Source organism: Physeter macrocephalus, chromosome 10, assembly GCF_002837175.3.
Source record: "Physeter macrocephalus isolate SW-GA chromosome 10, ASM283717v5, whole genome shotgun sequence".
Classification (NCBI taxonomy): domain Eukaryota; kingdom Metazoa; phylum Chordata; class Mammalia; order Artiodactyla; family Physeteridae; genus Physeter; species Physeter macrocephalus.
The window spans coordinates 54,387,207-54,414,504 of record NC_041223.1 but is presented as its reverse complement, the minus strand read 5'-3'; the positions used below and the strand labels follow the sequence as shown (position 1 = coordinate 54,414,504).

The 27,298-nt window shown below is 43.5% G+C and overlaps 1 protein-coding gene across 2 annotated transcripts; it reads left to right on the top strand.

The window, feature by feature from the left end:
* Positions 1 to 346: 346 nt before the first annotated feature.
* Positions 347 to 25,969, top strand: PRDM1 (PR/SET domain 1). 2 transcript variants are annotated; one of them, XM_055087598.1, is made up of 7 exons: positions 347 to 412; positions 4,922 to 5,170; positions 11,589 to 11,708; positions 15,456 to 15,708; positions 20,872 to 21,983; positions 22,457 to 22,585; positions 22,938 to 25,959. In XM_055087598.1, exons 2-7 carry the CDS (start codon positions 4,988 to 4,990, stop codon positions 23,508 to 23,510), a joined length of 2,370 nt encoding a protein of 789 aa, XP_054943573.1. In that variant the 5' UTR covers positions 347 to 412; positions 4,922 to 4,987; the 3' UTR covers positions 23,511 to 25,959. The 2 variants fall into 2 exon arrangements, with proteins under 2 accessions (XP_054943573.1, XP_007103572.2); XM_007103510.3 differs by lacking the exon at positions 347 to 412 and adding an exon at positions 2,911 to 3,311 and having other exon boundaries at positions 22,938 to 25,969.
* The last annotated feature ends 1,329 nt before the right edge of the window (positions 25,970 to 27,298 follow it).

Here is a 27,298-nt window from a genome sequence, read left to right as displayed (position 1 = left end):
GGTTAGTCTGTCATTGACCTTGTCTGGGTAGAGCAGGAGTTGAATTAGAAAATGAAAACACGTTTCCTCCTAGGCACATTTCATCCCATTTTTTACTTTCCTTAGGAAAAAAAAATGTTGTGTTTTTTTTTTTTTCCCAAGTGGACTCAGGTCTCCAGATTTGGTACTCAATTTCCCTTCGTTCTGCACCCACACTCATCTGACCACCTACACTGCAAGTCCCGGGCCACCGCGGACTGGGCCGGCCCGGTAGCCGAGACTGAGTATTACAGGCTTGTCCGTTGTGATGACACCATCAAAGGGAGTAGATGGGAGTTTCTGAGAGCTGAGCTGTTGGGATCATTCATGATTTGCTGCCATTGTGAACACTTGTAAGGAGAGAACTCTGCCTGAGAAATGCTGATTAATAAAGGTAACTGAGGTTGGCTTTTTTTTTTTTTTTTTTGGTGTTCTAACGGGGAGGGAAATAATATAGTGACTAAAGATGCACCAAGGTACTACTTAGAAACAAGCATTTTGAGACTTAAGATTCCAGACAGTGGCAGCCTCAGATAGCTCTCTCTGCACAGCTGTACCAGTACTGACATCTGCCTGCTTGTCAGCATTCTAAATGCCAAGCTTTGGCCTTCTAGAAGCGGGGAGTGAAGTTTGGAAGACCCCTTCTTCTTCCCCCTTAACACTTTTGTGCTGGACATAGCTAGATATGACTGTATGAACATGCTTTTCCTTACGATGGGGCCTGCTTCCTTCCTTTACTCCTGCTTACTTTTTTGCAGCTTTCATGTTAAATTATATTACGGCCTACCCTTGACTGCTATGATTGCAATAAAAATGGTTGGGTTTGGCGCTTTTGGTATTATTGGAAGGATCTTCTAGTCCAAGTCTCTGTGTGTCTTTTTTCCTTAAAGCTCCACTCCTGGGCTTCTCCAGCCCAGCTGGAGCACCTGGAACTAATTTTAGGGTTGCCTGGCTAAGTCCCACACTGGTATTTGAAGTTTGCATCCTCCTTAGACTCAAGCCCATTTCACCACCTCTGAAGGTGAGTGCAGGCTGATATCAATTAACAGAGAGTTGATTCACTGGCATCTTCCAGTCATTAAAGTAAATATTTGGTTTAAAATAGCCTCTTCCCACCTCAACTCTCCAACTTTGGGCCCCTTCCCTTACTCCACCGTGGTTGACTCACCAGCGCTTGCAGGGTGTATGTGGCCTAAGAACAGCGTTTGATTCTAAAAGGGAAGTGAAATACTCTTTAACATCTGCAGGCGAGACTGTTTGAACTGCAGGCCAGCCTTCAGTATGACTACATTGTTTTTTTGTCCACTGTGGCGCTGACTCAGCATCGGTTAATAAGCCCTCTCCAGAAGGCTGGATTTCTCGTTTAATTATCATCTTGGAGCTTTCTGAGGACACTTCAAGGAATTGTTCATTCAGTTTTATACCCGTAGCACATCTACCAACTCAAAGTCCTGTTTCCTCTGGTTGCTAGCGTCCCCTCTGGCATAACATGTAACCACAGGTCACCAGGCAGTGAGCGGGGAGTGTGTTACTTATGTCCCCTAGTGGGAATTTAATTGTTCTGTACTACAGAGATTGAGGAAGGATTTTAGACACAAATACCATTTCCTGGCAAGTAATCTTTTACTTCCCACCTACCCCCCCAAAAAAAAAATTCTAGAAAAGTTTCCTAAAAGAGAGAAAAGAAATTCTAAAGATAGACATATTTTTATGATCGAGTTGGGCTTTTTTTTTGCTTTGTTTTGTTTCTTCCTATAAACAAATAGTCACATGTCCACTTCACTATATGACTAAGTTGGTATCATCAGGTGGGGACTGGGTGTGTGTACGTCGGGGTGTGCACGTCTGTCGGGACGTGGGTGTGTAGGTACACGTGTATTTAAAATGTTAGAGAAAACATTGCAGCCTAAGGTTGAAGAAAAGAGATGATTTTAAAAACCACCACGTATAGAAGGCAAGCAGGAATAGTGGGAGACTTGTGTCACAGTGACCTAAACAGTCCTTGTAATGGGGTGTCTGCTCTAAATGGACCCTTTGCATCATTGTTTCTCTGAATTAGACGATTCCTTGCTGAAGGCACAAGACCATTGAAGGAAGTAAAGCATCTGGTTTGTTTTGTAATGAGAAGCAGGAATGCAAGGTCCACGCTCTTAATAATAAACAAACAGGACATTGTATGCCATCATCACAGGATGTCCTTCCTTCAACAGAGGGCTGACTGGGGCTGGAGGAAAAGCCGGGCAGGGCTCCCAGCGTAGAGCCCCACTAATTACTGCCTTCGTCTGCCTTCCACTTGCAGCGATCAGTTCCACATTCCCTTTAACTAGGAAACGAGTAATGCTCTACACTTTGCAAACACACTCCTCGGAAGTCTGCCTGTGGGTTTTGGGGAGGAGAGAAAAGGCAAAGAAATTTTAATCTGTAGGATTATACCTTTTTCCTATTTCCCTATTTACTAAATAATTGAAAGAGGGAAGTCAGTTCTAGCAAATATGAGCTCCCTTTAGTTAGCAGGAGAAATGGAAGCTTTCAAGTTTGCGGGGAGAAAACGTGTATTTCACAGGCAGTAGCTTGGGGACCAGACAGCTACATCTTATTCCATTCCATGCAAAAATAATTTCTCTTTTCACGTGATCTTTTCAAGTAAGTTTTGTATGTTCTGTAACTGGATCTGAGCCGAGGAACCCAAACGATTTTAGGTCATTTTTAGGTTTCCCTGAATTTAAGGAATGTGCGCGCCCTTATAAAGCCGCAGCAGGAAGGAGGGCGGTCTGGTGTCTTTAGAATACAATACAGCCCGAGTAAACGCTGAGGCTAAGTGCCCTCAAAGGGAAGTCAGAAGATTCCAAGTAAATGTTGAAATTCAGATACGGAGGGAGGAAGCGCTGGGCGCTCGCGGGCTGGGGGAAAGCCCTGGGGTGAGCGAGCGCTGCACGGCCCGGCCAGGTGTGGCCACGCCCCCACTTCGGGCGGCTGGTAGGAGTGAATCACGAATGGGAAATCTGCGGCAGGGAGGGGGAAAGGGCCGAGCCGCCGGCCGGGTTAACACAGACTGAGCGTGCTGCCGTGACACTCGGCCCTCCAGTGTTGCGGAGAGGCAGGGCAGCGCGGCACCTGTCCGCGCCGGGAGTCGGGACACGGGCGCCGGCCGCCGGAGGAGAGGGGCACCGCCGCGGTGCGCGCCAGCCCTCGGCCGGGAGGGGACGCGGAACCCATGCGGACTGTGTAGGCATGAGCGACACTTATCTCAGATGTTGGATATTTGCTTGGAGAAACGTGTGGGTACGACCTTGGTAAGGAACTTGATCTTGTTTTTCATTCTGAAATTGATCTGAAAACTTTTTTTTTCTCTCTCTCTCTTGGCTAACGTAGTCGTAGTAGAAACCAGAAGGGCTTCTGCTTTAGGGCGCTTAGTACTGTCAAACATTTATAAGACTTTTTCCTTATGAATCATTAACCCTTTCAGTTCTAGGCATAATTGTCAGTTCATTGAAATTTCGGTAGTGGCTCCCGCCCACCCGTCCAGCAAAGTAACTATTCCGCGTTGGCTTAAGTTTAAATTTTGGTTTTATTTTAACACTTATTTGGCATCGTGACTGTACATGTTGCAGCTACGTATAAATAAGCACGTTTGTTTAAATCGTGGCTGAGGGAAAGACAACTTCGCATCCGACTTTTTTTTTTAAGAGCATCATATTTAGGGAAGAAATAAAAGAATGGAAAAGCCACCCTGAAGGACTTGGACAGTGTTATGTTTACATTCTAACAAGGACATGTTCTTACATGGAAATGATACCCACGTTCCTACTTCTTCCCCAACCCGTCTGTATGCGAAAACACTGCAGACGTTGTTTACCTTTTTTTTTTTTTCCTCTCTCTCTTTGGAAAGCACTTTTCCTGCGTGTGAGGAGGGATTTGCGGGAATACCCTTATCCGTTTATAAGTGGAAGCAGAGCTTGTCTTCTGAGTCTCCTATATTTTTTATAACTTTAGTTACAGTAACTGTAGCCCATCAGTGACTTCTGGGAATTCGTACACTTTCAGATTTAAATGGAAAGTGCTATTTGTAGCTGAGGGCTCCTAAAGGAATTCTCTCCAGGGAATTATATTGAACAGTTTTATGTTTTGTTTTTAACTTTTTCAGTTTGGCGTGAGATGCCCACAGTCAAAAGAAACTGCGGGGAATTGCCCCCCCCTTCCGCCCCCATCTTTCCTTCTCTTTTCCTATGGTCCAAACGATCTCGGAAAAGCTGCAGCTCAGTGATGCTGGCAGGATGCAGCCCTTTTCAGCCTTCCCTGTGAGAGGATGAAAGAGATCGCGCTGCAGAGGGGCGGGGGGGGGGGAGCGAGTTGTTTTGAAAGTTGTTTTGAGTTGGGAGCTGGTGGGAAAGTTCAGTCTTCCCCATTTGGAAAAGGCAGGCTGGGTTCCGCTCCTGCACCACACGCGCTTTCCATTTTTAGCTTCATTCAGAGGCAGACAGAGCTCCTTCCTCTTCCTCTCCTTGTTTGTGACACTTTTCTGAGGCAGCTTTTCCACAGCGCTGAGGGTCTGGCGGCCATGACCCCAGGCGTCCTGGGACAGAGGACTAGGCGCCCCCAACGTTTTTCTGCCGTGAGAGGTAAAGCCAGGGAATTTTTGGAGGTGGTTCATTTCTTTTCCTTTTTTCTTTTTTTAACTTTGTCCCCCAATGTGGTTGCCACACTTTTTTTTTTTTGGACTAAGGATAGCATTTAAAAACCTTGCTTCTCCAAGGCAATCTTTATACGGCTTTCTGGCTCTTACTCAACTGTACCAAGCACTCTGCATCTGCTTTTAAAGTCTTCAGACGACTGTATTAGTCATAGCCTCTCTCGCAGGAGCCACAGGACAATGGGGATTAAAGGCCTTTCCTTTCTTTTCCAGGCTGCCCCTAAGTGTAACTCCAGTGCTGTGAAGGTTCCAGGGTTGGCAGAGGGGACTGAGGGGACCATGAAAATGGACATGGAGGACGCGGACATGACTCTGTGGACAGAGGCTGAGTTTGAGGAGAAGTGTACATACATTGTGAACGACCACCCCTGGGATTCTGGCACCGAAGGAGGCACTTCAGTTCAGGCAGAGGCATCCTTACCGAGGAATCTGCTTTTCAAATATGCCACAAACAGCAAAGAGGTAAGCCTCTGGTTTCTTGCTGAAGAAGATTGGCACCTGACGCCAAATCTCCCTACTTGCCCCTGAGGCCTCGTATGTCTGTGAGAATCTGTAAGTATCAGTAAATAACTGATCACTTAATTCACTTCTTTCATTGCTTTCTCTTGCCCTAAGTCCATCCCTTCTTATTCCTCCACCTCTCGACTGTTCCATACGAATTAGTAAACACTGAAATCTTTTGGCAAGTTGACATGTCTTGGAAAAGCCTGGGGTGGGTGAAATTGTCAGCAGGTTTGAGAAAGTTTTCTGGCTATTCTGGCCCTCGTCCCCCAGTATACTAGCTTTTGAGGGAGAGAAACTTTTTCTTAGAAAAAATGTTTGACATGTTTCTTTTGTCTCTTTTTGATCATGAGATGGCTTTATTTATTTACTTTTTTAATGAGGTAGCTTTATTAGCTGGGTTTCTAAAATTATTCTCAAAACCTTGACGTGTTTATGAACTGAAGTGATGGTATAAACGGAGAAGAGTTTCATGTAAAAGTGCCCTCTGTCCAGATGACTTCAGAGCTAGCCCCTGTTTATCTGCGGCAGCTCCTTTGCTCTGACCGGGCTGGCAGGCCAATTTCTTCTTGGCCTCTGAAGTGGGTACACCCTTTGTTGTTTCAAAGGGGCTGAAAACCCAAACTTGGAATGAGCAAAGGATTTGTGTTTACCCTTTTCTATAATGATTGTAGCTAGGCGTGATGTTTGGCTGTGAAATAACTTGCAGAACCACCTCTTATTTTGAGAATTCAGCTACTGCAGCTGCTTTCATTGGTCTACTGCCTGCCGGGCTGAGCTGGAGGAATCCACGATCCGTCCACAGCCCTGCCATCACAACCATTCCCATAGGTCACTGTCCGTCCTATCACTGCCTTCAGAAAGTCACGAAAAGGGGGTCATTTGCTGTAGGAGCCCAGAATTCTATACTGGGACTATTCATTACAGCCATGTCAAATCACTTTCCTCCTTCCCTAAGGAACAGCATTTGAAGGAGTTGAGAGCCGGTTTGGGAAATACTTTGTCTCTTTCCTGTTTGTGTATCTGAGTTCAGTATTTTTGGTGAGGGGGTGACACAGCTGTCTAAAATTAAATAGAGCAACTCTGCTTTGGGTTTCATTAAAGATCGACTTTTTTTTTTTTTTTTTTTTTTCCTGCTGGGAGAGAGGAGGCTGATTTCATAAAAAGCAAAATTTAAATTGTATTTTTATGTGAACATTACCCCAAATTTCACGCCAGAGATCGGCCTTAATTACACCTCTTTCTAAAAGTAACACCGTTTTCTATAGAAGTTCTCCTAATATGTGGCCCGTGGAATCAGTGTAGGATTTGTTTGGGTATTTAAGGTTTGGCTGTGGCTTTACAAGGTGTAGCATTTTTTCCCATATCAAATTTGACCAAATATTCATCTGTTCCCAGGTTTCAATTGTGCTGTGTTGCCCCATCCAGCCCCTTGGGATTGAAATCAAGACCTCCATTCTGTGGGTCCTCCTTGCCTTTTAGTTCTGTAGTGTTCTTATCCTCAGTTCAGCTCTTAGCTTAAGTTTTTCAATTTTCATCATTCTGTGTAAAATCATAGCTAAATAGAATGATGCCCTTAGTCCAAGGTTCAGAAAGATAGTCACTTACTTAAAGTATATACTTAGAGCCAGAGCCAGGACTTGGAGCAAAGTTCTTCAGACTTCCCCAACCAATGCTACTTGATTGTGCTACACTGGCCCCTCTTGGTGTCACTGTGGTTTTATTTATCATCTTAACATAACTTCAGGACGATCATTTATTAAGCTTGTTTGGTGTTTTTTTTCTCTGAATGTGTAACTCCCTATTTCATATATTCAGCACCCAAAAAGCATACAGTGCCTGTATTCCTAAGGAGGATCCTTCAAAACGAACCTAATAAGAGATCAGGTTTCTCTTATTCTATTTTCCCCTAGAAATGCTTGAAGAGAGCGGTATATCTGTAGTCCCTCGTCATAAAAGCAACCAGGAAACCAACTTAAATGTAATACTGTCTTAAGCTCTCTCTGGAACGTGTACCTGTTATTCTGTTTCTCCCTCCTTCCTTTTTGCACTTTGGGGAAGGAGAGCTCCCTCCAGGTGGTGAAAGAGAACCGTGGAATTGAGCCATTGAGAGTATGAGAGCTGCGCACCAGTTCTAGAACAGAAATCTTCAGGATGGGTGAAATGTTTACATTGTCATTATTCAGTTAGTTCTTTCAGTCCCACAAGCCAGTGGAAAGAGGAAAAAAGCCTTTGTACTTGTAGTATTCATCTGACTGATTTTTCTTGTCCTTCTTTAAATGTTTCATTTAAGTAGCGAAGATGTTACATTATGTTCTGATGTTCTGACATCCTGGGGATTTTTTTTTAGCAAGACCATTTTTCATTATGAATTTGTGCTATGTGTCAGCACCTTTTTTTTTTTTTTTTGGTTTAAAAACAAAACATACAAACCATATTTCTGATCTTGACCCTCATTTTTAGATTTGGTTTAGAATCATTCTGCAGCTTTAATGAGGCTGTTCTTACTTCCTATTTCCAGAACTCAAACCAAATATAGACATACTATTCAAAAAACTTTAAAAACTTTTTAAACTGCTGGGTTATTCTTTTAGGGGGATTTTCCCCTTGACCTCCTGAAATAATCTTCTGTGAATACTTGAATACAGAAAGATCGATTTAAACACTTCTGTTCTAGAAGCAGTAGCCTGTACTGAGGTTGCTTGCATTGAATTCAGAGGCTCTGTGGCTCTGAGCCTGACCTCCAGAGTTGTGTGGCAGTGAAACATCAGGCCAAAGATGGGGACTCAGTGTCCATTTTGATTGAAGTCCATTATTAAGCCATCTCTAAAGAGCATCTTGCCATAAGTGCAATTCCCTCTTCATACTGCCTTTTATTGTAGAGACCACGTACCCAGGCATTGCCACATTTCCTTTAATATGAAGATAATTAAGAAGGAAACTTTCCAAAAACATCGCTATCCACTCCACCCCGTTTTTTAAAAAATGGGGTGAAGTACAGGCTGAATGAAGTCTTGATCCACTACAGAGCTCTCGTCATCTCAATGCAACTATCCTTGTATTCAAAATAGAATTTTAATCGAATGAGTCATTTTTATGGAGGGAGAGGGGAAGAGGTAGCTAGTAATTTAAATGATTTTAATATAATTTGGGGTGAGGATGCTTATACCACATTTAGACCTGAATGATGTTTCTGCTTGAAACTCACTGCGATGCATGTGTATTCATATACTCTAAAGAGGGAATTTGCTTTCAAAAAAAAAAAAAAAAAAAGCAAATTTATTCTCCTTACTATCAGACTTCCATTCAGCACCCCCAGTCCACCTATACTAAGTTGTGACATCTTCATTTTGTAAAATGGAAAACAAGCCCTGTTTTTTGTCTGCAAGCCTTGGACTTCAGGGTATGTTCTGTAACTGAGGCCACTGACAGATCTGAAGGGGTCAGCCCCACACATAACACACAGTGGGGAAGAGTGGGCAGGCGGGGAAGTGTTGAGGCCAGTGTCCTCTCGCTGGTAGGTTTATCGGAGGCACACAGCAGTCCGTGCCCAGCAGGGATGCTTTAGGACCCTGGTCAGTTCCAGTGAAGTTTCCTTCCTGAACTAGGTGAACACATTTTTAGTCTTTTTAGCTCTGGGAAATTCAAGGCACATACCAGGTTCCCCTGTATCATAGGCCAGCTCCAAGGACAGAACTTTGTTGGCTAAGATTCACATCTGGATCTTTCCAGGGCCAGAGGGAGAAGTATGACTTGGTCTCCTACTTCCCACGGAAAACTACCCTGGTTCCGATCCCCAGTCCGGTTACCTGGCTGAGCCCTGGAATCTTAGAATTGGAATCTTAGAGTTGCAGCTCTTGTGTGCTCTTTGAATAATGTCTCAGACATGGATTTGAGGTGAAGTTGCTGATTGTGAGATAGGGTGCTGGACTGGGAATGGATAGAGATGGTATATAAGCTACACCGTTCCTTCCAACCTTGAAATTCTGTGATTTTGTGTCTCTGTTTATTCATATGTGTGAGTTTATATGTACCCAAAGCTCTGTGCATCACACAGCTTAAAATATTAAGGTTCTGTCTCACTTGCAAAGATAATCTAATATTGAGGCTCTTTTTATTTGTTTGGGACTTGAGGATTTTCACAGACCTCCCTTTCCTAACAAATTATTCTCCTGTCTGGCCCGCTGAGTTTCATTTGTAAGGTTATCGATGACAAGAGCTATTTCCAGTGCTGTCACACAGCTTCCCCAGTGACTGCCCTATAGCTGTGCTCAGAGGTGTCAGGTGGCTTATGTCTACTGCAGATTCCTTGGTGGGAACAAAATGCTAGTTGACTTTTTCTGGACCATAAGAAAATGGTGTATGTTTCTTAGTGTAAGATTGATAGCTGAATACCACAAAGCTCATTGGTTAAAAGAATGGCAATTCAGAAGAAAAACCCTGGCCTCAATGTCATGCTACTTGTTGTAGAGCTTGTAATCAAGCTCTGACCCCCAAGACACTGTCTGCGAGAGACTATAATTTAAAACAAGGTTGATAAACCAGTTGAGTACCTGTTTTAAAATTACTGCTTTAAAGTGGATATGTTGAAAATATCAACTGCTAATTATTGGCTCACCAACAAATGACATTATTTGTTTTTCCTGTTTGTCATTTTAATATTATGGAATAATCAGATACGAATGCCAAATGATTTGTGTCATAGGAGCCAATTCCATGTGTTTTTCAAATTAATTACTTTCAATAATATATCATAAACAATGAGCCTCTGAATAAGTAAGTCTACTTAAGCTTTAGGATGTATTTTTATCTCAAGACTGTTCTGAAGTACTCCCGTCCCCCAGAGCTATACTGCCAACATACACCAATAATGATGAACTGTTATTGAAAGGGCAGATAGATGTAAATGAGGCAGAAGAGGAGGATGAAATGAACATCTGCTTTTTTCAGCTCTTGCCAGAAATTCATAACGGGCCAAAAATAACACTAGCGCACCAACCTTGTTTCAACTTGTGTTAGGTACAGGAAATTTTCTTTTTTTCTGTCTTTCCAGTCTGGGTATGCTCCATTGGCTTGTATATTGAATACTAAATTTTTTAAAATTAATTCTTTAAGTCACGTACATGAGAAAGCCTGGTCTGTCACAAGCATGTAGGTATGCTTATTCCATATTCATTTAAACAAATTATTGATGAGATTAGTGAGGTGTCAGTGTATATCATAACCAGAATCTTAGATTCCACTGCAGATATTTATTGCTTCATGTATTGGGGCCTACCATTTCAGGTACACAATTATAAAGGAGCCACCAGGGGTAATAAAAACTGGAAACAAATATGTTTTACCTCCCTTCTTGGTCCATATCAGTAAGGTATTCAGTAAGTGATTTGTAGGCTGTTTGGAGCAAAAAGAAAATGAAAAGAGGAAAGTGAGTGAATAAAAACCAAAACAAAGTGTACTGCAAAATGTCAGTAAGGGACTATTACAGAGGAGAAGGAGTTCTTTTGAATAGTAATGAATTGCTTCCTGATTCCTGGTTGGTGACTTTTTTTTCCACCCCCACCCCCCCACCCAAAGAAATTTACGATCCAGGAGGAACTGGTATAGTTAACATGTTTCTTTAGCAAGGCCCTACAAAGTCAAAATGTGTGATACATCCAAGTCTGAGAAGGTCATTTCCTCAGATCTTAGAACCCACAGCTCTCCTCCGTATAAATTCCACTTCAAAGGAAGACTTTTGACCACTGTTGAGCAGAAGATGCTAGAGAAGAACAAAGTTACTTGAAAGAATTCCCTTCTATTAAAGAGAACTTACAAGTTATAAGAAGAAAAAAAAACTCCTCATCTGGAATGAAAAAAAATATAATATGTTTTGTTTCTGGTTCCTTAGGCCTTTGTGGAACAACCAAAGAACATTATTTTGGTTTCTGAGGTTAAAACTATTTTATTCCCCTCAAGCACACTGTGTTTATGGCTTGAGGGAGAAGAAGAAATAGGAAACTAGGAGCGGGGCTGAAGTGGCCTAACCTTGACGGTCTAGTTCTTCAGTATCTGAAACTCGTTCTAAAATGGAATGGTTACCCTCTCCGTTCTCGCATAAAAAGTATTAATAAAAAATAGAGGACCCTCAGTCACCGGAGAATTAGACAGTTTTATACTTGGTTGTGTATTTGCTTATGATCTGCGAGTTTAAAAGATGGTCTTCCCCAAAAGTTGAGCTCGTTGTTAATTATGTAGGCACCATTAATATCTGCTCTCCAAAGTACAGTTTCATCATTGTTGGTTATATTACCATTTGACAGTTCAATTCATTGAAATGAAAAGATTGATTAATATTTTACAGTTGAACTCATTGTTTCATATGTTTTACCCCCTTTAGGTTATTGGAGTGGTGAGTAAAGAATACATACCAAAGGGGACACGTTTTGGACCTCTAATAGGTGAAATCTACACCAATGATACAGTTCCCAAGAACGCCAACAGGAAATATTTTTGGCGGGTAAGTAGGGAAATTTTTCCAGATTCATTAAGTATTAGGGGAAAAAAATGAAACTAAAATTGCTGGGTCACTTCCTTTTTCAACCTGTCCTGGGGCTCCCCACAAGTATTCAGGGTCCCCATGGTCACAGGGAATTCTAAGCAATAGTGATGAACCTGGTTAAATGTTTGGCCTGGGAAGCACAGCCTGTAGGTGGTTAGGGAAGGAGAGATGGTCTATATGTGAATCTTAATTTTTGCAATTCATTAGAGCTTTGTGATGAAAGGAAACAGTTTGCTGCTTGCTTCAAGGGTAAGTTCATTTGCATTTCTGTGCAAGGAAGTAGTAATGAGTCACCGAGCCTTAGATTTCACCCCTTGTTGATTTCTTGCTGACTTAACTTTAATTGAATGGACAAGTAATCATAAATGAATGACCTCAAAAATAAATGCCTTTAAGGAAGGATGGGTAGAAGATGGTACTAGGGGAATGGAGATGGACCACAAGATGCGTCCTGTTTCAACGCACCTGTACCATGAAACTATTGGGTTTGACAGTACATAAGTTACTCCCGTAGCGTAAGGGAAATGCTTATAATCATTCGGGATGATAAACTTTCCTTTAACATCCAAAGAGTCTGGCCAATCTAATTTCCTTTGGAATATCAGAGTTAGAAAGGATCTCACAGGACTTCCCTGGTGGCGCAGTGGTTAAGAACCCGCCTGCCAATGCAGGAGACAGGGGTTCGAGCCCTGATCCGGGAAGATCCCACGTGCTGCGGGGCAACTAAGCCTGCACCACAATTACTGAGCCTGCGCTCTATAGAGCCCGTGTGCCACGACTACTGAAGCCCGCGCGCCTAGAGCCCGTGCTCCGCAACAAAGAGAAGCCACTGCAATGAGAATCCCGCACACCGCAATGAAGAGTAGCCCCCGCTCGCCGCAACTAGAGAAAGCGCACGCAAGGAAGACCCAACACAGCCAAAAATAAAAAATTAATTAATTAATTTAAAAAATAAAAAAGGACCTCACAGGTGAACTAATTAGATGGAATCTTTGAGTAAAAGACCCTGGATTAGGATGAACAGAGAAAAAATTGGACTGCTTTCCATTTTCCCATAGATCTCTCTGGGATACTTGGTTTCCTCAATTAGAAAATAAAGCTATGTTTACTAAATTTAAAAGCAATTTTTTATATACGTACTTGCATGAAATGTACATGATTACTGGGAAACTGTTACTAAAATTCTTTTAAGAAACAGCTGCATGGTAGCAACAAAAATTGTATTATACTTACTCCGGCCAGATTTACCTAGAGTGCTTATATCATTTGGACAAGTATATTTATAAAAGACTTCTATTTGGGGATCACTCAGAAGCTGTTCCTAAGAAACAAGCTTTTTTTTTTTTTTTTTTTTAATCTGGGAAGTTTTGTGTTTTAAGAAATGTATTTGACTATTTTCCAAACAAAAGAGATCGCTGAGAGTTTTTCACTCTGAGTTGTGTGCTCACAATTTTTATTTAATAATTAGTCATGCTTAAAATATATTTAATACCTGACTAATAATGGGCAAAATGTAAGCGAGTTCATTTTTCCCTTTACTGCCAATAAGGTCTTCTCAGAAATGAGCCATAGACACGTGTAATTCTTGGAGCTGAAGGTCAGAATTAAGAAAATCCAGCATAAATCTCGTTAATTCATGATCTTTTTGAAAAAAATGACAAGAAATATTTAAGAACCTCCTATCTCTGTCCCAGTTCCCTGGTTCATTGAAGATTCACTCTAAGTAGCTGAAATGCTTTCCTTGGGAGGATTTCTTGAAATCGGTCCTTCACATGCAAAGGATATTGTAGGAGATAACTTCCCACATGTTGTTAAAAGCATCCTGATTTTGCTGGCAGGAATATGAACATCTGTTGTGAGGAAAGAAAAAGTTTCATGCAAATTACACAGTCAAAGAAGAGAAGGGATGTTCAAGTTGAGAAACCAGTGACATTTCTTGTAACTGTGCTATGAGTCAGCACGTTTTTAATCTTCTTGATATGGAAATGTAGTAAGGGTGATAGGGAGCAGTGTTCATCTGACGTATCATTATTTTATTTTCTCTCTGTGTGTGTGTGTGTGTGTGTGTGACTTCATGGCATTGACATTTCTGTTTTTAAATGAGGATACAGTAAATTGTAGTCCGTGGAAGGCTGACTGGAATCAACATACCCGTAGCTTTAGAAAGCAGTTTCCGCCCAGCGAAGAGTGCAAGAGCGATGGAACCCCATGTTCCTGGAAGTTTGCACATCAGAGTAAACAAACTTGAAAACCCCTCTTGATAGCAGAATTCACCCGGCCTTGTTCCATTTTCTCTTAACAAAACACACCGCAAAAGCTCTCACAAGCTGCTTTGATGAAGCCACATGTATTTCCCCCTTCACAATTTACAGGAAGTTACTCTTAAAAGAAAGTGATTCTGGTGTTTACTGCCTGTGTTAAAGGGACAGAGTTCCTTTTTGTCTGATAACATTTGAGCGAAATACAGAAACACTTTAGAGACTAACATAGCATATGACTAAGAAGAGAGCAATAACCTGCTGTCCGGTTAGAGCAAAACTTCTGCTATGAACCAGGCCCTATGACTTGGAACCTCTAAGTTGCAGGTAACCAGGTATTTCTTATATATGCGTTAAGGATCTCTTAAGTCTGAAGACGAGTTGGGTACATCTTAAAAAGAGGGAAAGAGAGAAACTTACTGTGGAAGGGCAAGGAGTTTGTTTATAAAGTTGTTTATAAAGTTTCAGTAAGAATGTGTACTTTAATTTTTCCTATGCTTACCTCTACCTTTGTACTGAGTGGTCTGAGGGTATCTGTTAACCAAAAGCAGTATTACTCTAGGGCAGACTTTGAATTCTTCATTTTGCATTGCCTTTAAAGAACAACATGGTTTATTTCTGTTCTTTTACCAAAAGCAAGAACCCTATGGCTCTGTGAGTGGTGTTTTAGCCCAGCCTCCTCACGGATAAGAGGGTTCCCTCTCCCCTCCTCTGCCTTGAAAGAAAAGTGCAAGGCCGAACACGTTTATCAAGAGGAAAAGTGACTTCTCAGGAGACTGTCTGATGCTGGCTTCTGTCCCAGTGTTCACTTTGTTATGGCAGGTGAAGTTCACCTTGGCCTCACCCAGCATTTCCACAAAAAGGCAAGCTTCCAAGTATTCATATGAACAAGTGTTACTGCTGGACTTGGAGGCTTGGGGGTGGAGGATGTTTGCATAGTTTAAGCCTTGGGCGGGGGTGTAGGAAACGGCAAGTACAGAGGCCATAGAAAAAGTTGAGAGACTCAGTTTGACGTACTCAGTCGGGTTGGTCTAATACCCAGTGACTCAAAGCATTAAAAGTCTGCATGATCGGAACTCAAGTTAGTAGCATTGCCTGTGTGCCATTCACTGTGGTAGCAGAAACAGTACTCGGTGGTTGTTTAGTCCTACTGAGGCAGCTTCTTAAATGAAATCTTGTGTTTCACTCTTCTGTTACTTTTCCCCAAAAGTGAAAAGACACTAATACTGAAATGGAAAAGGTAACTGACAAAGTGTGCCTTCCCTGTTTCTGCCCTTATTTCTGCTGATTCAAGACAACTCCGGCTAAACTGATTTCCTTTTCTAACCAGGCAATAAGGGACGAGAAATCAAACCCGGTATTTGCTGGGTTTATTCTCAGAGGTGCCAGGGAAGCTTTTCGTTGCTTTGGGGCTTTCTTTTCCATGTCTGTCTTCTCTTTTGGGCAGATCTATTCCCGAGGGGAGCTTCACCACTTCATCGATGGCTTTAATGAGGAGAAGAGCAACTGGCTGCGCTACGTGAACCCAGCACACTCTGCCCGGGAGCAGAACCTGGCCGCCTGTCAGAACGGCATGAACATCTACTTCTACACCATTAAGCCCATCCCCGCCAACCAGGAGCTTCTTGTGTGGTATTGCCGGGACTTTGCGGAAAGGCTTCACTACCCTTATCCTGGAGAGCTGACAATGATGAATCTCAGTAAGTGGATTACAGAACAAAAAAATTAAGAAATGCCAGTAATGTCAGTTCTGCCCCTTTGCGCTAATAACATGTTGTTTAATTACATGGCTTCATTTGATGGGCCAAGTAGGTGGCTTAAACTAGGGACTGGGAACAGGAAAACAGCTTTTTTTAGTCTCTAGTCCCTATTATGAAACTTGATCATTTAAAAAACACTAAGAGCTACTTTGAATGTTCAGAAAGTTACAGGAAGAAATATATGTTCAATGCTAATCTATCCAAAAGGGGGGCAGGTAGGATTATAGTATAATAGAGATTGGTTCTGACATGCCAAGGATGCAAGGCATATAGTTCCTTGTTTGTGGTAATTGGTCAGTGCTTAACATGTACATTGAAATATTGTAGAGGTGCATATTTTGTTATCAAGTTATGGTCTGATGGGAAACATAAAAGGTTGTTTCTAGAAAAACTCGGAGCTATAATTTTTCAAATCTTATTTGAATATGGATAACCCTAAAGATTTTATATCTTATCTTCCTTCCTAATGGTAAAAACCTAATTATCTGATCTCCTGATGAGTATTACAGTAACCACCTATCGCTTTATCTTAACAAATTCTCAGTTCCTTACGTTTGCAAGCTTTTACCTTTTTATTTGGTTAAAGTTGGCTATCACGACGTCTCTGCAAAACCCTACTTCATTTTAGTCATTCTCAAGTGATGTCTATGAATGATTTAAGATTTACCATAAAATGCCAACCTGTTGTAACTATGGTTGTATATTCTCAGACTGCTAAGTTTCAAAGCAGTTTTTTAAATCAGCTCCTTCTGGTTTAAAAGTTTTGGCCTCTAAATGCTGAAATTTTTCCACCTTTTGTTTTGATCTCATTTCCAACCTAAGAAGAACAGTACAAAGAATTCCCAGAGACCCTTTAACCAGATTCATCAATAGTCCATATGCTGTCCCACTTGCTTTATCTGGAGGCTAAATTGTTTTAGTTCACACTTTGTCCATTGAGATGAATGTTAATATTAACATAAATTAGAATTTGACTTAAACTTTAGGACCAATTGTTTATCCTAGTCAGGTATAATCCAGCTGTACAGCTATTTGGTGCTCATCCCACACTGTAGTTTACTTTTGCTCTCCCTGTGATCCCAAGACTATATTTGCAGTTTTCTGAAAAGCTGGGGCTATAAAAGCTTAAGGACCCCCACCATAAGATCATGTTTAAATTTGTGTTTGTGGTCCTTACATACACACGTATAAGTGCACCTTGAGCTTCAGGAAGAAGTCTTAGAATAGTTGGAAACAAATTGGCTTTCAGCTTGAGCATGGTGGGTATAATCAGGTCCTGGCCAATGGTGGCGGTTCTTTTCCCTTGTCTCTCTTTAGCGCTTCCAAGAGTCTCCATCATGTCACTAGTGCCAAGCACCCCAGGAGCCCTTCAGCTCTTTTACCACCTTAGGTGCCAGGCCCAGTGGTAAAAGGCAACTTATATTCCGGCAGGACATCTCCCAGGAAGATGTGCTGCTTCCTCCTGACTTTCTCAGCATAGCCGGTCACTTCCTCTTTAGGGTCTCCTCCCATTCCTTGAGCTTCATCATTCACGGATTCAGAAAAAGAGTTTGATTTTTTTTTTTTTTTTTTTTTGTTTGGGATTACCCACCCTGGTTACTTTCCCTGGTGACTTTAGAAGAACCACCAGGACATCTCCCAGGAAGATGTGCTGCTTCCTCCTGACTTTCTCAGCATAGCCGGTCACTTCCTCTTTAGGGTCTCCTCCCATTCCTTGAGCTTCATCATTCACGGATTCAGAAAAAGAGTTTGATTTTTTTTGAACAGTAATTCCATTTGAGATTACCCACCCTGGTGACTTTGCTCCAACCACAAAGAAGTTTTTTCACATAAATCCCTTACCTCCTGCCAGTCAAAGAAAGGCCTTGCATTTATTCAAATGCTTATTCTTTGTGTTCAGAAGCAACTGTCACGTATACTATGAAATGACACCTTTGTTCCCTCAGATATCCCTTTTTGTTTATGCAGAATTTTTTCTAAATGGTGGTTTAACATTTTCAGGTACCCATTCATTGTCCAGTATTCGTAGTAAAGAATGAGAGTTAACAATAGCCAGTCACAATAAGCCAAGACTCCAGTTGCCTTGTGAAACCAGTTGTCTTAGGTGTGGTAAATGATGATTGAGATGCTGATCAGGAAAATTTCCACTGTTTCATCAGGCCTAATAGGTAGATTGCGTCTTCACATGAGTTGTGTTGGGTTCCATGCTTCAAGCACAATAGAGTCTTGTGTCAGAATCTCCGTGAGGGCTTTAAAATGGCAGTGATAGTTCAACTGGTAGAGTTTTGAGAAGAAGAGATTTGAAGAAAACTGAGGTAAAGAAAAATAAGTAGCCAGAAATCATAAATAGGCATTTTTTAAAAACCAAAGAAAAGGAGTAGGAACTATCAGGTTTAAATCTTACCCCTCCCAAGTTTTTTTAGTAGTTTTTTTCAATCTATCTAACTAACCCATCTAGAAAACAGTTGACCAGATTATAGACTTCTAAATGTTAATCTGCTTTCTCAGTTTCAGTTGAAAACAGGCTTTGTTTTGCCTACTGCAGAACTTCTAGGTTCTTTCTTGTAGTCTTGGGGGTTCTTATTATAGATCGAAAATGTGAGTCGGCATAATTAAGCCATTCAGAGCCTTCAGAAGCAGTTCACTCTTGAAATGACTCCGTCCGCCTACAGCCATTTAAGATTTAAGAACAAAAACAGATCTTGATTTTCTTTTTCATGTTAACTCAAGCTGCTGCTGAGTGGGAGAGTCAGAAATGACACCAGCTCCACTGATTACTCAGCTGCTGAAGGATGGTTTTTTTAAATGTACCTTTTCACATAGACTCCATGATCGCCACCTTAGAACACCTGAGGGGGGCTGACGTTGCCCTCCGGATATTGTTTTGTAATAAGAAAGAAATGTATTTTTATGAAGGCATACGAGATATCGAACATATATCATGGATTTACTATATGCTAGGCACGCTGTGCTCAGTATTTTGCACAGAAAATTATAAATTCCGACTTTCTGGTTTGTTGGCCCAATCGTTAGCTTTTTTTAAAAGTTTTTTTTTTCTTTAATTAATTAATTAATTATTATTTTGGCTGCACCGGGTGTTAGTTGCAGCATGCCGACTCTTAGTTGCGGCATGCATGAGGGATCTAGTTCCCCGACCAGGGATCGAACTGGGGCCCTCTGCATTGGGAGGGCGGAGTCTTTCCCGCTGGACCACCAGGGAAGTCCCCAATCGTTAGCTCTGTGGTAGTTCAATAATCGGATTATGGAGGTGCTCAGTAAGAACACCAGACTAAATAAATAGTAAGGGACAGTGCTACAGACGGTCTTAAACTTTTTGCTTATGGCTTTAATTTATTGAATTTTAGGACCAAGACAGTGTTGAAGCCAGTGAAGAAAATTAGGAGACTTAGATGTAATTTGCCACATAAAAATGGCAGAAAGTAATGATGATGGTGAAGTTTCTGTATTTTCATTTTTTTTAGGGTGACGTCTTTCTGTGGCTGCCTCCAGATCATTCTTTTTCACCTCAAAATTCCCTCCTGTGGGTGTGAGATGCCTTGCCTATCAGCTTTCCAACTTAGTTGTCTCTCTTCCTTTACCATTTCAGCTTTAAAAAACAAAAGTGACAATTTGAACTTCCTGCCTGCTGAGCCTCACTGAAAGACTGATATTGGCCTGATAAGGGGCTATTTATTTTGGTTTAGTGGCTTCAGAAATCCCTCTCCCTCAACAAGCTTTCCATCACTGCCCCCATCAGCATCTTCCCTGATAGTGTCTGGGCTGTGTTTATTCTGGGGCTGCTGGCTCACCCAGGAGTAACTGATAACAGCCAGCAGAGATAACATTCTCTGAGGGGCTCTCAAACTGGAATTGAATCCCTCAAGCTTGTCAGTCTAGAGAATGGATTTGAAGAATTCAGACTCTGGAGTTCCACAGAGTTCATTTCTAGACCTACCAGGTATCAAGCCTGGAGTTCCTCCTCCATTAAATCGAACAGGGACTTTTTTAAAGACAGTGAATGATACTTTTACAGAGGCTTCAGCCCAGTCCCCCAAGCCTGTCCTCTTCTGAGGCTAAGGCCACGAGGTCCCTGCCTCTCCTGGCATCTACACACACCAACAGCTGATGCCTACGCCTATGGCAGGTGTGCAGGCTGGAGGAGTTGCCCTCCAACAACCAGAGCTGCGACTAAGCAGCATGTATTTTACTTCTGGTTTCCAGGGAAGGCTGAGCAGCGAGTGTTTGGTTTTCCCTGCTCTGGCTGGTGTCTTCCCGAAGGCATCGTTTGTTCTGTGTGTTTGGAGGGGCAGTGCTGGCGATGGCCTGGAGAGCCTGTCCTCTCATTGCTGCTGTTCCTGAACAGTCTATTTACCAAGTAATAATATGCCGTCTTTTGGAATACATGCTTTCATCTTTGCTGCCTGTTTTCTTTGGTGCTCTAAGTAATTGAACTGGCTCAGGAAGTGCCAGTTGTGGTTTGGCAGAGATGCCTGTCACGCCTTGTGATTCCAGGGGACGGCATTACTGGGAGCCTCGGTGAAATTCTGGTGGTGTCAGCAAACCGAGGGGAAGGGGTGGCATCACATTGCTAATCTGTCTGTTTGGGAGAGGCAGTTTGAACAGGGTTTTATCAAATTTGTATTAAACAAGAATGGAGGCGAGAATTGACGACTGCTTATTACTTGCAATGAGCCTTAGTCTTGCACATCTAGTTTGCAGGGTGTGCTGATTTCCTTCAGGTAAACCGTGAACATGAGAATGACTTTTATTAACCTGTGACACCCCGTCCCGGTATTTTTCCACGCCATTTTCATGGAGGGTCTCCTACTCTAGGTCGAACAGGACTGTCCTATCGTGAGGTTTTTACCATTGGAAACAAAATAACACAAACGGTGCTATTGATTTTATCGATGCCACCAGTGACCTGGTTTGGCTGAGAAGGAACTGGAGTGGCGAGAGCCTTCTAGAATGAGTGGGCGTTGAGATGCCAGGTGTCGCTCTTGGGGCAGCTGGGGCTCAGGTTTGCTCAAGGAGAGAGCAACTTGGGCAACGTCGCTCCGATCTTCTGTCTCCCTCTGAGTAATCACCCTTTCTTTATTTCAGCGCAAACCCAGAGCCATCCAAAGCAGCAGAGCACTGAGAAACACGAACTTTGCCCAAAGAATGTCCCGAAGAGAGAGTACAGCGTGAAAGAAATACTAAAATTGGACTCCCACCCCTCCAAAGGGAAGGACTTGTACCGCTCCAACATTTCACCCCTCACTTCGGAAAAGGACGCGGATGACTTCCGGAAAAATGGGAGCCCCGAGATGCCCTTCTACCCGCGGGTGGTGTACCCAATCCGGGCCCCTCTCCCGGAAGACTTTCTGAAAGCTTCCCTGGCCTACGGGATGGAGCGGCCGCCCTACATCGTGCACTCCCCCATCCCGTCCTCCACGACGCCCAGCCCCTCGGCGCGCAGCAGCCCGGACCGGAGCCTGCACAGCAGCCCCGGGAACACCGTGTCGCCGCGGGCCCCCGGCCCCCAGGAGCACCGGGACCCTTACGCCTACTTGAACGCTCCGTACGCCGCCGCCGCCGCCGCCGCCGAGGGGCTGGGCTCCTACCCCGGCTACGCGCCGCCCCCGCACCTGCCGCCCGCCTTCATCCCTTCCTACAACGCGCACTACCCCAAGTTCCTGCTGCCCCCCTACGGCATGAACTGCAACGGCCTTGGCGCCGTGGGCAACATCAACGGCCTCGGCGGCTTCGGCCTCTTCCCGAGGCTGTACCCCGTGTACGGCGGCCTCCTGGGCGGGGGCGGCCTGCCTCCCCCGATGCTGGCGCCCGCCTCCCTGCCCAGCTCGCTGCCCTCGGAGGGGGCGCGCCGCCTGCTGCAGCCCGAGCACCCCCGGGAGGTGCTGGTGCCCGCGCCGCACAGTGCCTTCTCCCTCCCCGGGGCGGCCGCCAGCCTGAAGGACAAGGCCTGCAGCCCCACCAGCGGGTCCCCGACGGCCGGCACCGCCGCCACGGCCGAGCACGTGGTGCAGCCCAAAGCTACCTCAGCGGCCGCGGCGGCCCCCGGCGGCAGCGATGAGGCCGTGAATCTCATCAAGAACAAAAGGAACATGACCGGCTACAAGACGCTCCCCTACCCACTGAAGAAGCAGAACGGCAAGATCAAGTACGAGTGCAACGTCTGCGCCAAGACTTTCGGCCAGCTCTCAAACCTGAAGGTAGGCCTGGCGTGGGCAGCCCGATGGCACGGGGTCTGTCCCCGGGAGTGCACGAGGCGCGTGGGTATTTAGTTCGCCTCCCGCAGTTTATAAATTGCCATTTCCACAGTGTGAGACCTGGGCTGGGCATGGTCGATGCAGCTTTGCTTTTGCCTTTTGCCTTTGCTGCTCTGGGTGCGCCGCTCGGGACACGTTGCTTCCCCTCTCCTGAGTGTCTTCTGAATGATACACACGTGGGGTTTGCGCTAGAACATCAGTTTCGAGTCCCTGCTTAGCCCATGACTTTTGTTCCTTTAGCCCCAACACCACAGAGTGATGTGAAAATCACATCGGTGTTTGATTTGTTCTAAGAGTTCACCTTGATGCTTTTCTTAAGAGGTTTGCGTCCTAAATGCCCGAGTCCTTGCAGGGGAATGTTCGCTTTTGCAGCCAAGTGACAGCCGAACTAACTAACGTGTGTGGCTTCTTCCCAGGTCCACCTCAGAGTGCACAGCGGAGAACGGCCTTTCAAATGCCAGACTTGCAACAAGGGCTTCACTCAGCTCGCCCACCTGCAGAAACACTACCTGGTACACACGGGAGAGAAGCCACATGAATGCCAGGTGGGCAGTGTTTTCTGGGTAGAACTTTCGACCTTTGTAGACAGTGTCTCAGGAGTCGCCCTCCCATCATCCCATAGCCCACAGTTTAAACCAGCACAAGAATTCTGCCTTCTTTGGGCTGCTGATGAGCTGAGATGATGACACAGCAGCTTCCAGTGGTTGGACAGTGGTCTGCAAGGGAAACACCGCCCCATGGGCAGTGCGTTCCCATCGCTCTATTTGCCTAACGCTGCTGCGAGTTTTTTCACCTCCCAGGTTGCTGGGTGTGGGTGGACAGCGTGCCCCTCCGCTTGGCAGCTCTTAACCTTCTGGTCTCGCACCTCCCTTCCCTGCCCCTTCCCCCACGCTGCAGGTTTGCCACAAGCGATTTAGCAGCACCAGCAATCTCAAGACCCACCTGCGACTCCACTCCGGCGAGAAACCTTACCAGTGCAAGGTGTGCCCCGCCAAGTTCACCCAGTTTGTGCACCTGAAACTCCACAAGCGCCTACACACCCGGGAGCGGCCCCACAAGTGTGCCCACTGCCACAAGAGCTACATCCATCTCTGCAGCCTCAAGGTCCACCTGAAGGGCTATTGTCCTGTGGCCCCAGCCACGGGGCTGCCCCTGGAGGACCTGACCAGAATCAACGAAGAAATCGAGAAGTTTGACATCAGCGACAATGCCGACCGGCTGGAGGACATGGAGGACAGCGTTGACGTGACCTCTGTGGTGGAGAAGGAGATTCTGGCCGTGGTCAGAAAAGAGAAAGAAGAAACTGGCCTGAAAGTGTCTTTGCAAAGAAACATGGGGAATGGACTGCTCTCAGGATGTAGCCTCTACGAGTCAACAGACCCGTCCCTCCTGAAGTTGCCTCACAGCAACCCACTACCTCTGGGACCTGTAAAGGTCAAACAAGAAACAGTAGAACCAATGGATCCTTAAGATTTGCAGAAGACAAAAGGTGTTTTGTCTTTTTTTCTTAACTTACGACTTGGCGAGTCAGGGTGCCTGTAGCAAATGCTTGTACATAATTCCAGTTCTGCAAAGCTCTCCTGACGGCAGATGGTTTCCCCTCACCTCTCTGGAATTAAAGAAGGATCCCCAAAGTTACTGAAATCTCAGGGCATAAATGAGGGAAAGACAATATATATATACATATTATATATACTTATTTACACCCCCATCTATATATTTGAACCTGTGTATTTTGAATATTTGTGTGGATATGTTTGCATAGCCCTCCCGTTGCTAAGACTATTGCCTAGTCATAATTATTTTTTCAATGATAATCCTTCATAATTTATTATACAATTTATCATTCAAAAAGCAATAATTAAAAAAAGTTTACAGTGACTGGAAGAATTCCTTGTAATTTGAGTTAAGTGTTATATTTTTGTCTGGTGGCTGTTCTTTGTAGATAATTTCTGCACATCTGTTTTAAGTACCTAAGATTTAGTAAACAAATAGGTTACGTCAGCCGACCTCCCTCTATAGTAATGGTTTGAAAATGAGGTTTTGGTATTGCCAAAGTTAGGCAGTTGATGTGTTCATTCATAGGATTGTATCATTTGAACAGCACTGTATAACTTGGGGGTATGTGTGCAGAATTACCCAGTAATAACTTTGGTAGAAGAAATAAGAAAGAGAGAATCTTGTATGTTTCTGTAGATAGTTCAGCATTTTCCCCCCTAATCACAGATTGACCAGAAAGGCGACAAGAAGGCTTTGCTAATCTGTCTCCCTCTCCAAAAAAACAGGGTCACCCCATCCCCCAAAGTCATGTGACCATTCGGAGTGGCCACGAGACTTTGGCATCCCAATGTATTATCTGAAAATGTGAAGAAGACAAAAATGCCATGTTTAAAACCACTGCAGAACATTCCCAAAGCACAGGTGGTTTTGTATGGGTGGGGTGAGGGAGCACGAGTCTGGGTGTTTTTGTTGTTGGTCTTTTTTGTTGTTATGTCAAAATTGCACAAATGTGGTGCTCTACCAGGAAGGATTTGAGTTAGATAGGCTCAGGCCACACTTTACAAACCAAAAACCGGAAAACGGGTATTCTCGTTGTCTTAGGGTCAAAGCGGGTAATGAACATTCCTATCCCCAACACATCAATTGTATTTTTTTTTTCTGTACAACTCAGACTTTCCTCAGTATTTGTGTTTTCACATTTTATGGTTAATTTAATTGAAGAAGAAAGGGCATTGCAGAGTTGTTCAACAATTACCTCATTGTGTCCAGTAGTGTAGGAAGTGATGGCTTCTCTAATGATTTGCTACTCCAGAGGAGAGAGCCAGTGTGCACCAGAAAGCTGGAATGCGTCGCATTCTGTCTCCTCTTCTGCTAAACCCAAAGATGACACGTTGGCATTTGAGGTGTAGCGGAGAATGATGTATATTTATAAATCTATTTATACCACTATACCATGTGTATATATAATATATTTATAACCACTTAAATTGTGAGCCAAACCATGTAAAAGATCCTTCTTTTCCTAATGCCATAAAAAAAAAAAAAAACAAAATCAAACCTTTTCTGAGACTTTGCTTAATTAGCACTCGATGACCTCACAGTCATATTGGTGAGCTTGGGCACCCCCTTGCTATTGTAAGTGACCCTAAAACCTTGGTGCAAAGGTGGGGACTGCATAACGACCAGGGAGAAAGAGACATACTTTTTTACTATTAAGGACAATCTGAGATGGGTTTTTTTTTGTTTGTTTTGCCACATTCTGATGATGTGGTCACACCCAAGCCCCAGAAATAAAAATCCCATCGACCACTGCAACTTTTCTCTCTCTTCCTCTCCTTCCTTCCTAAATAACTGATGTATCGCTCCTAAGTCTGGTTTATATATTCAGTATTTTGGTCCATGGCAACTAATGTCAACCTGCAGAAGAGAACAACAAATTTAGGATAATGCAGAGAAACCTAAGAGCCTTACTGATCTGTTCCTTTAAGTAACGAAACTGACAGTTTTTTATGGTATTTTTTAATCAGTGTTTGACAAACACAGTCCTTAATTGTAGGTAAACCAAAGCATCACATTCTGATGTTGACACCAAATACTTTCTATTCCCAATTACTCATTTGTTCTCTTTTTCCCCTTTCATGCTTTCTCATTAATGGGAATTTTTCCTGAGACCTGCACAGTGGCTTGAGAATTCTTGATTCTCTTTACCTTCTGACTTTCCCTGAGGCCTCTTACATGTGAATGTTGAGCCCACAATCAACAGTGGTTTGTTTTTTTTTTTTTCTTCTACTCAAAGTTAAAACCGACCAAAGTTATTGGCTTTTTACTTTGCTAGAACAACAAACTATCTTATGTTTACGTACTGGTTTACATTGTTATTTATGTGCAAATTGTCAAAATGTAAATTAAATATAAATGTTCATGCTTTACCAATGCTTGTCTAGTGTCTTGAGTGAAGGGTGAGTGAACGACACCTTAACCACACTGCAAGGGTGGCCCCAAAACAAATTAACGTGACACACTTTGCCTCTATCCTGCCCACATCCTTCATCCCCGCCAGAGATGATTCCCTAATTTCACCTCCTCTATCGGCGACTGCTCTAACAGGGTTGGTCTCGTGCCTCTCTCATAACTCAAAGATTTTTCTCTTTAATGATGAGCTATAAAAGTGCCCTCTAAGGAAATCATTTCAAGCATTAGCCAGTAAGTAGGGGAAGATTTGTTTGCTTTTGTTGGACTTTTTTGTTTGTTTTACTTTGTTGATGGACGCGGGGTGGTGGTGAGGTGAGGAAGACGAGATCAAGTCCAGAAATGCCTTCCTAGCCTTGATCCAGGGTGTATGTGTGTGGACTCAGCCAGCTGCTGGGTGAGGGGCTCTGGGGAGCCCTGGGAACCTGAGGAGCGTTTTGCCCATTGGTGGTATCATTTTTGCTTTGGTAGCCAGCATTGAGCACCCCACGGGGAGTCGGGGCTTTTGTGCTTCTGCATAGTCTTCCTGCTCTGCATCCCATTGTATCTTTTTCCTTCACATCTTAACTCGGGGAAGTAGATTTGCCACTTGTGCATTTAAAGCAAATTTCAAGAAAGCTGTCTTTTGACCAGCCTCTGGGCATTGTTAGTATGAAGCCCAGGGATCATGGTGGCTTGGCCATGTGGTCCCAAGGGTCATATGTTGGGAGTGAGTCTACTTGCTCATCCACTGATGCTCCAGTAACTAATCTTTCTCCAGTCACAAACAAAAAGGCACAAATTATTTTGAGTCTCACTTGGTAGATGTGAATAAGAGAGATGCCTGTATAAAAGTGCTACTGCCCTCAATGAAACAAAAAAAAAAAATCTAAAAGCCCTTTGCAGATGGTTTTCATGCTTGCCATTTCATCCATTACCAAGTTCATGGTACCATGCCCATGCTAACTGCATGTTAAGAAAATAATGCTCCCTACATTTAGACACTCAAAACTGCCCACTGTTTTTTTTAATGCTGCTTCTTTATATTCACTTAAACATCTGTGCCAAGAATTTGAAATGCTGCCAACATTTAACTATGGAGTTAAGAAAACCAGAACCCTATTGTCATAAATGGGCCAAATGGTGCTGGTGGCACTACAAAATTCTACAGAACTATTGTGGTAATAATTTTTCAAAACAAAGCCCAAAAGGAGTCAGAGTATAACAGTTACTACCATAAATCATAGTTCTTTACTTGGCAAAGCATGCCTTTTTTTCTTGAGAGTTATCTGTCTTGGGAACACTTGTGG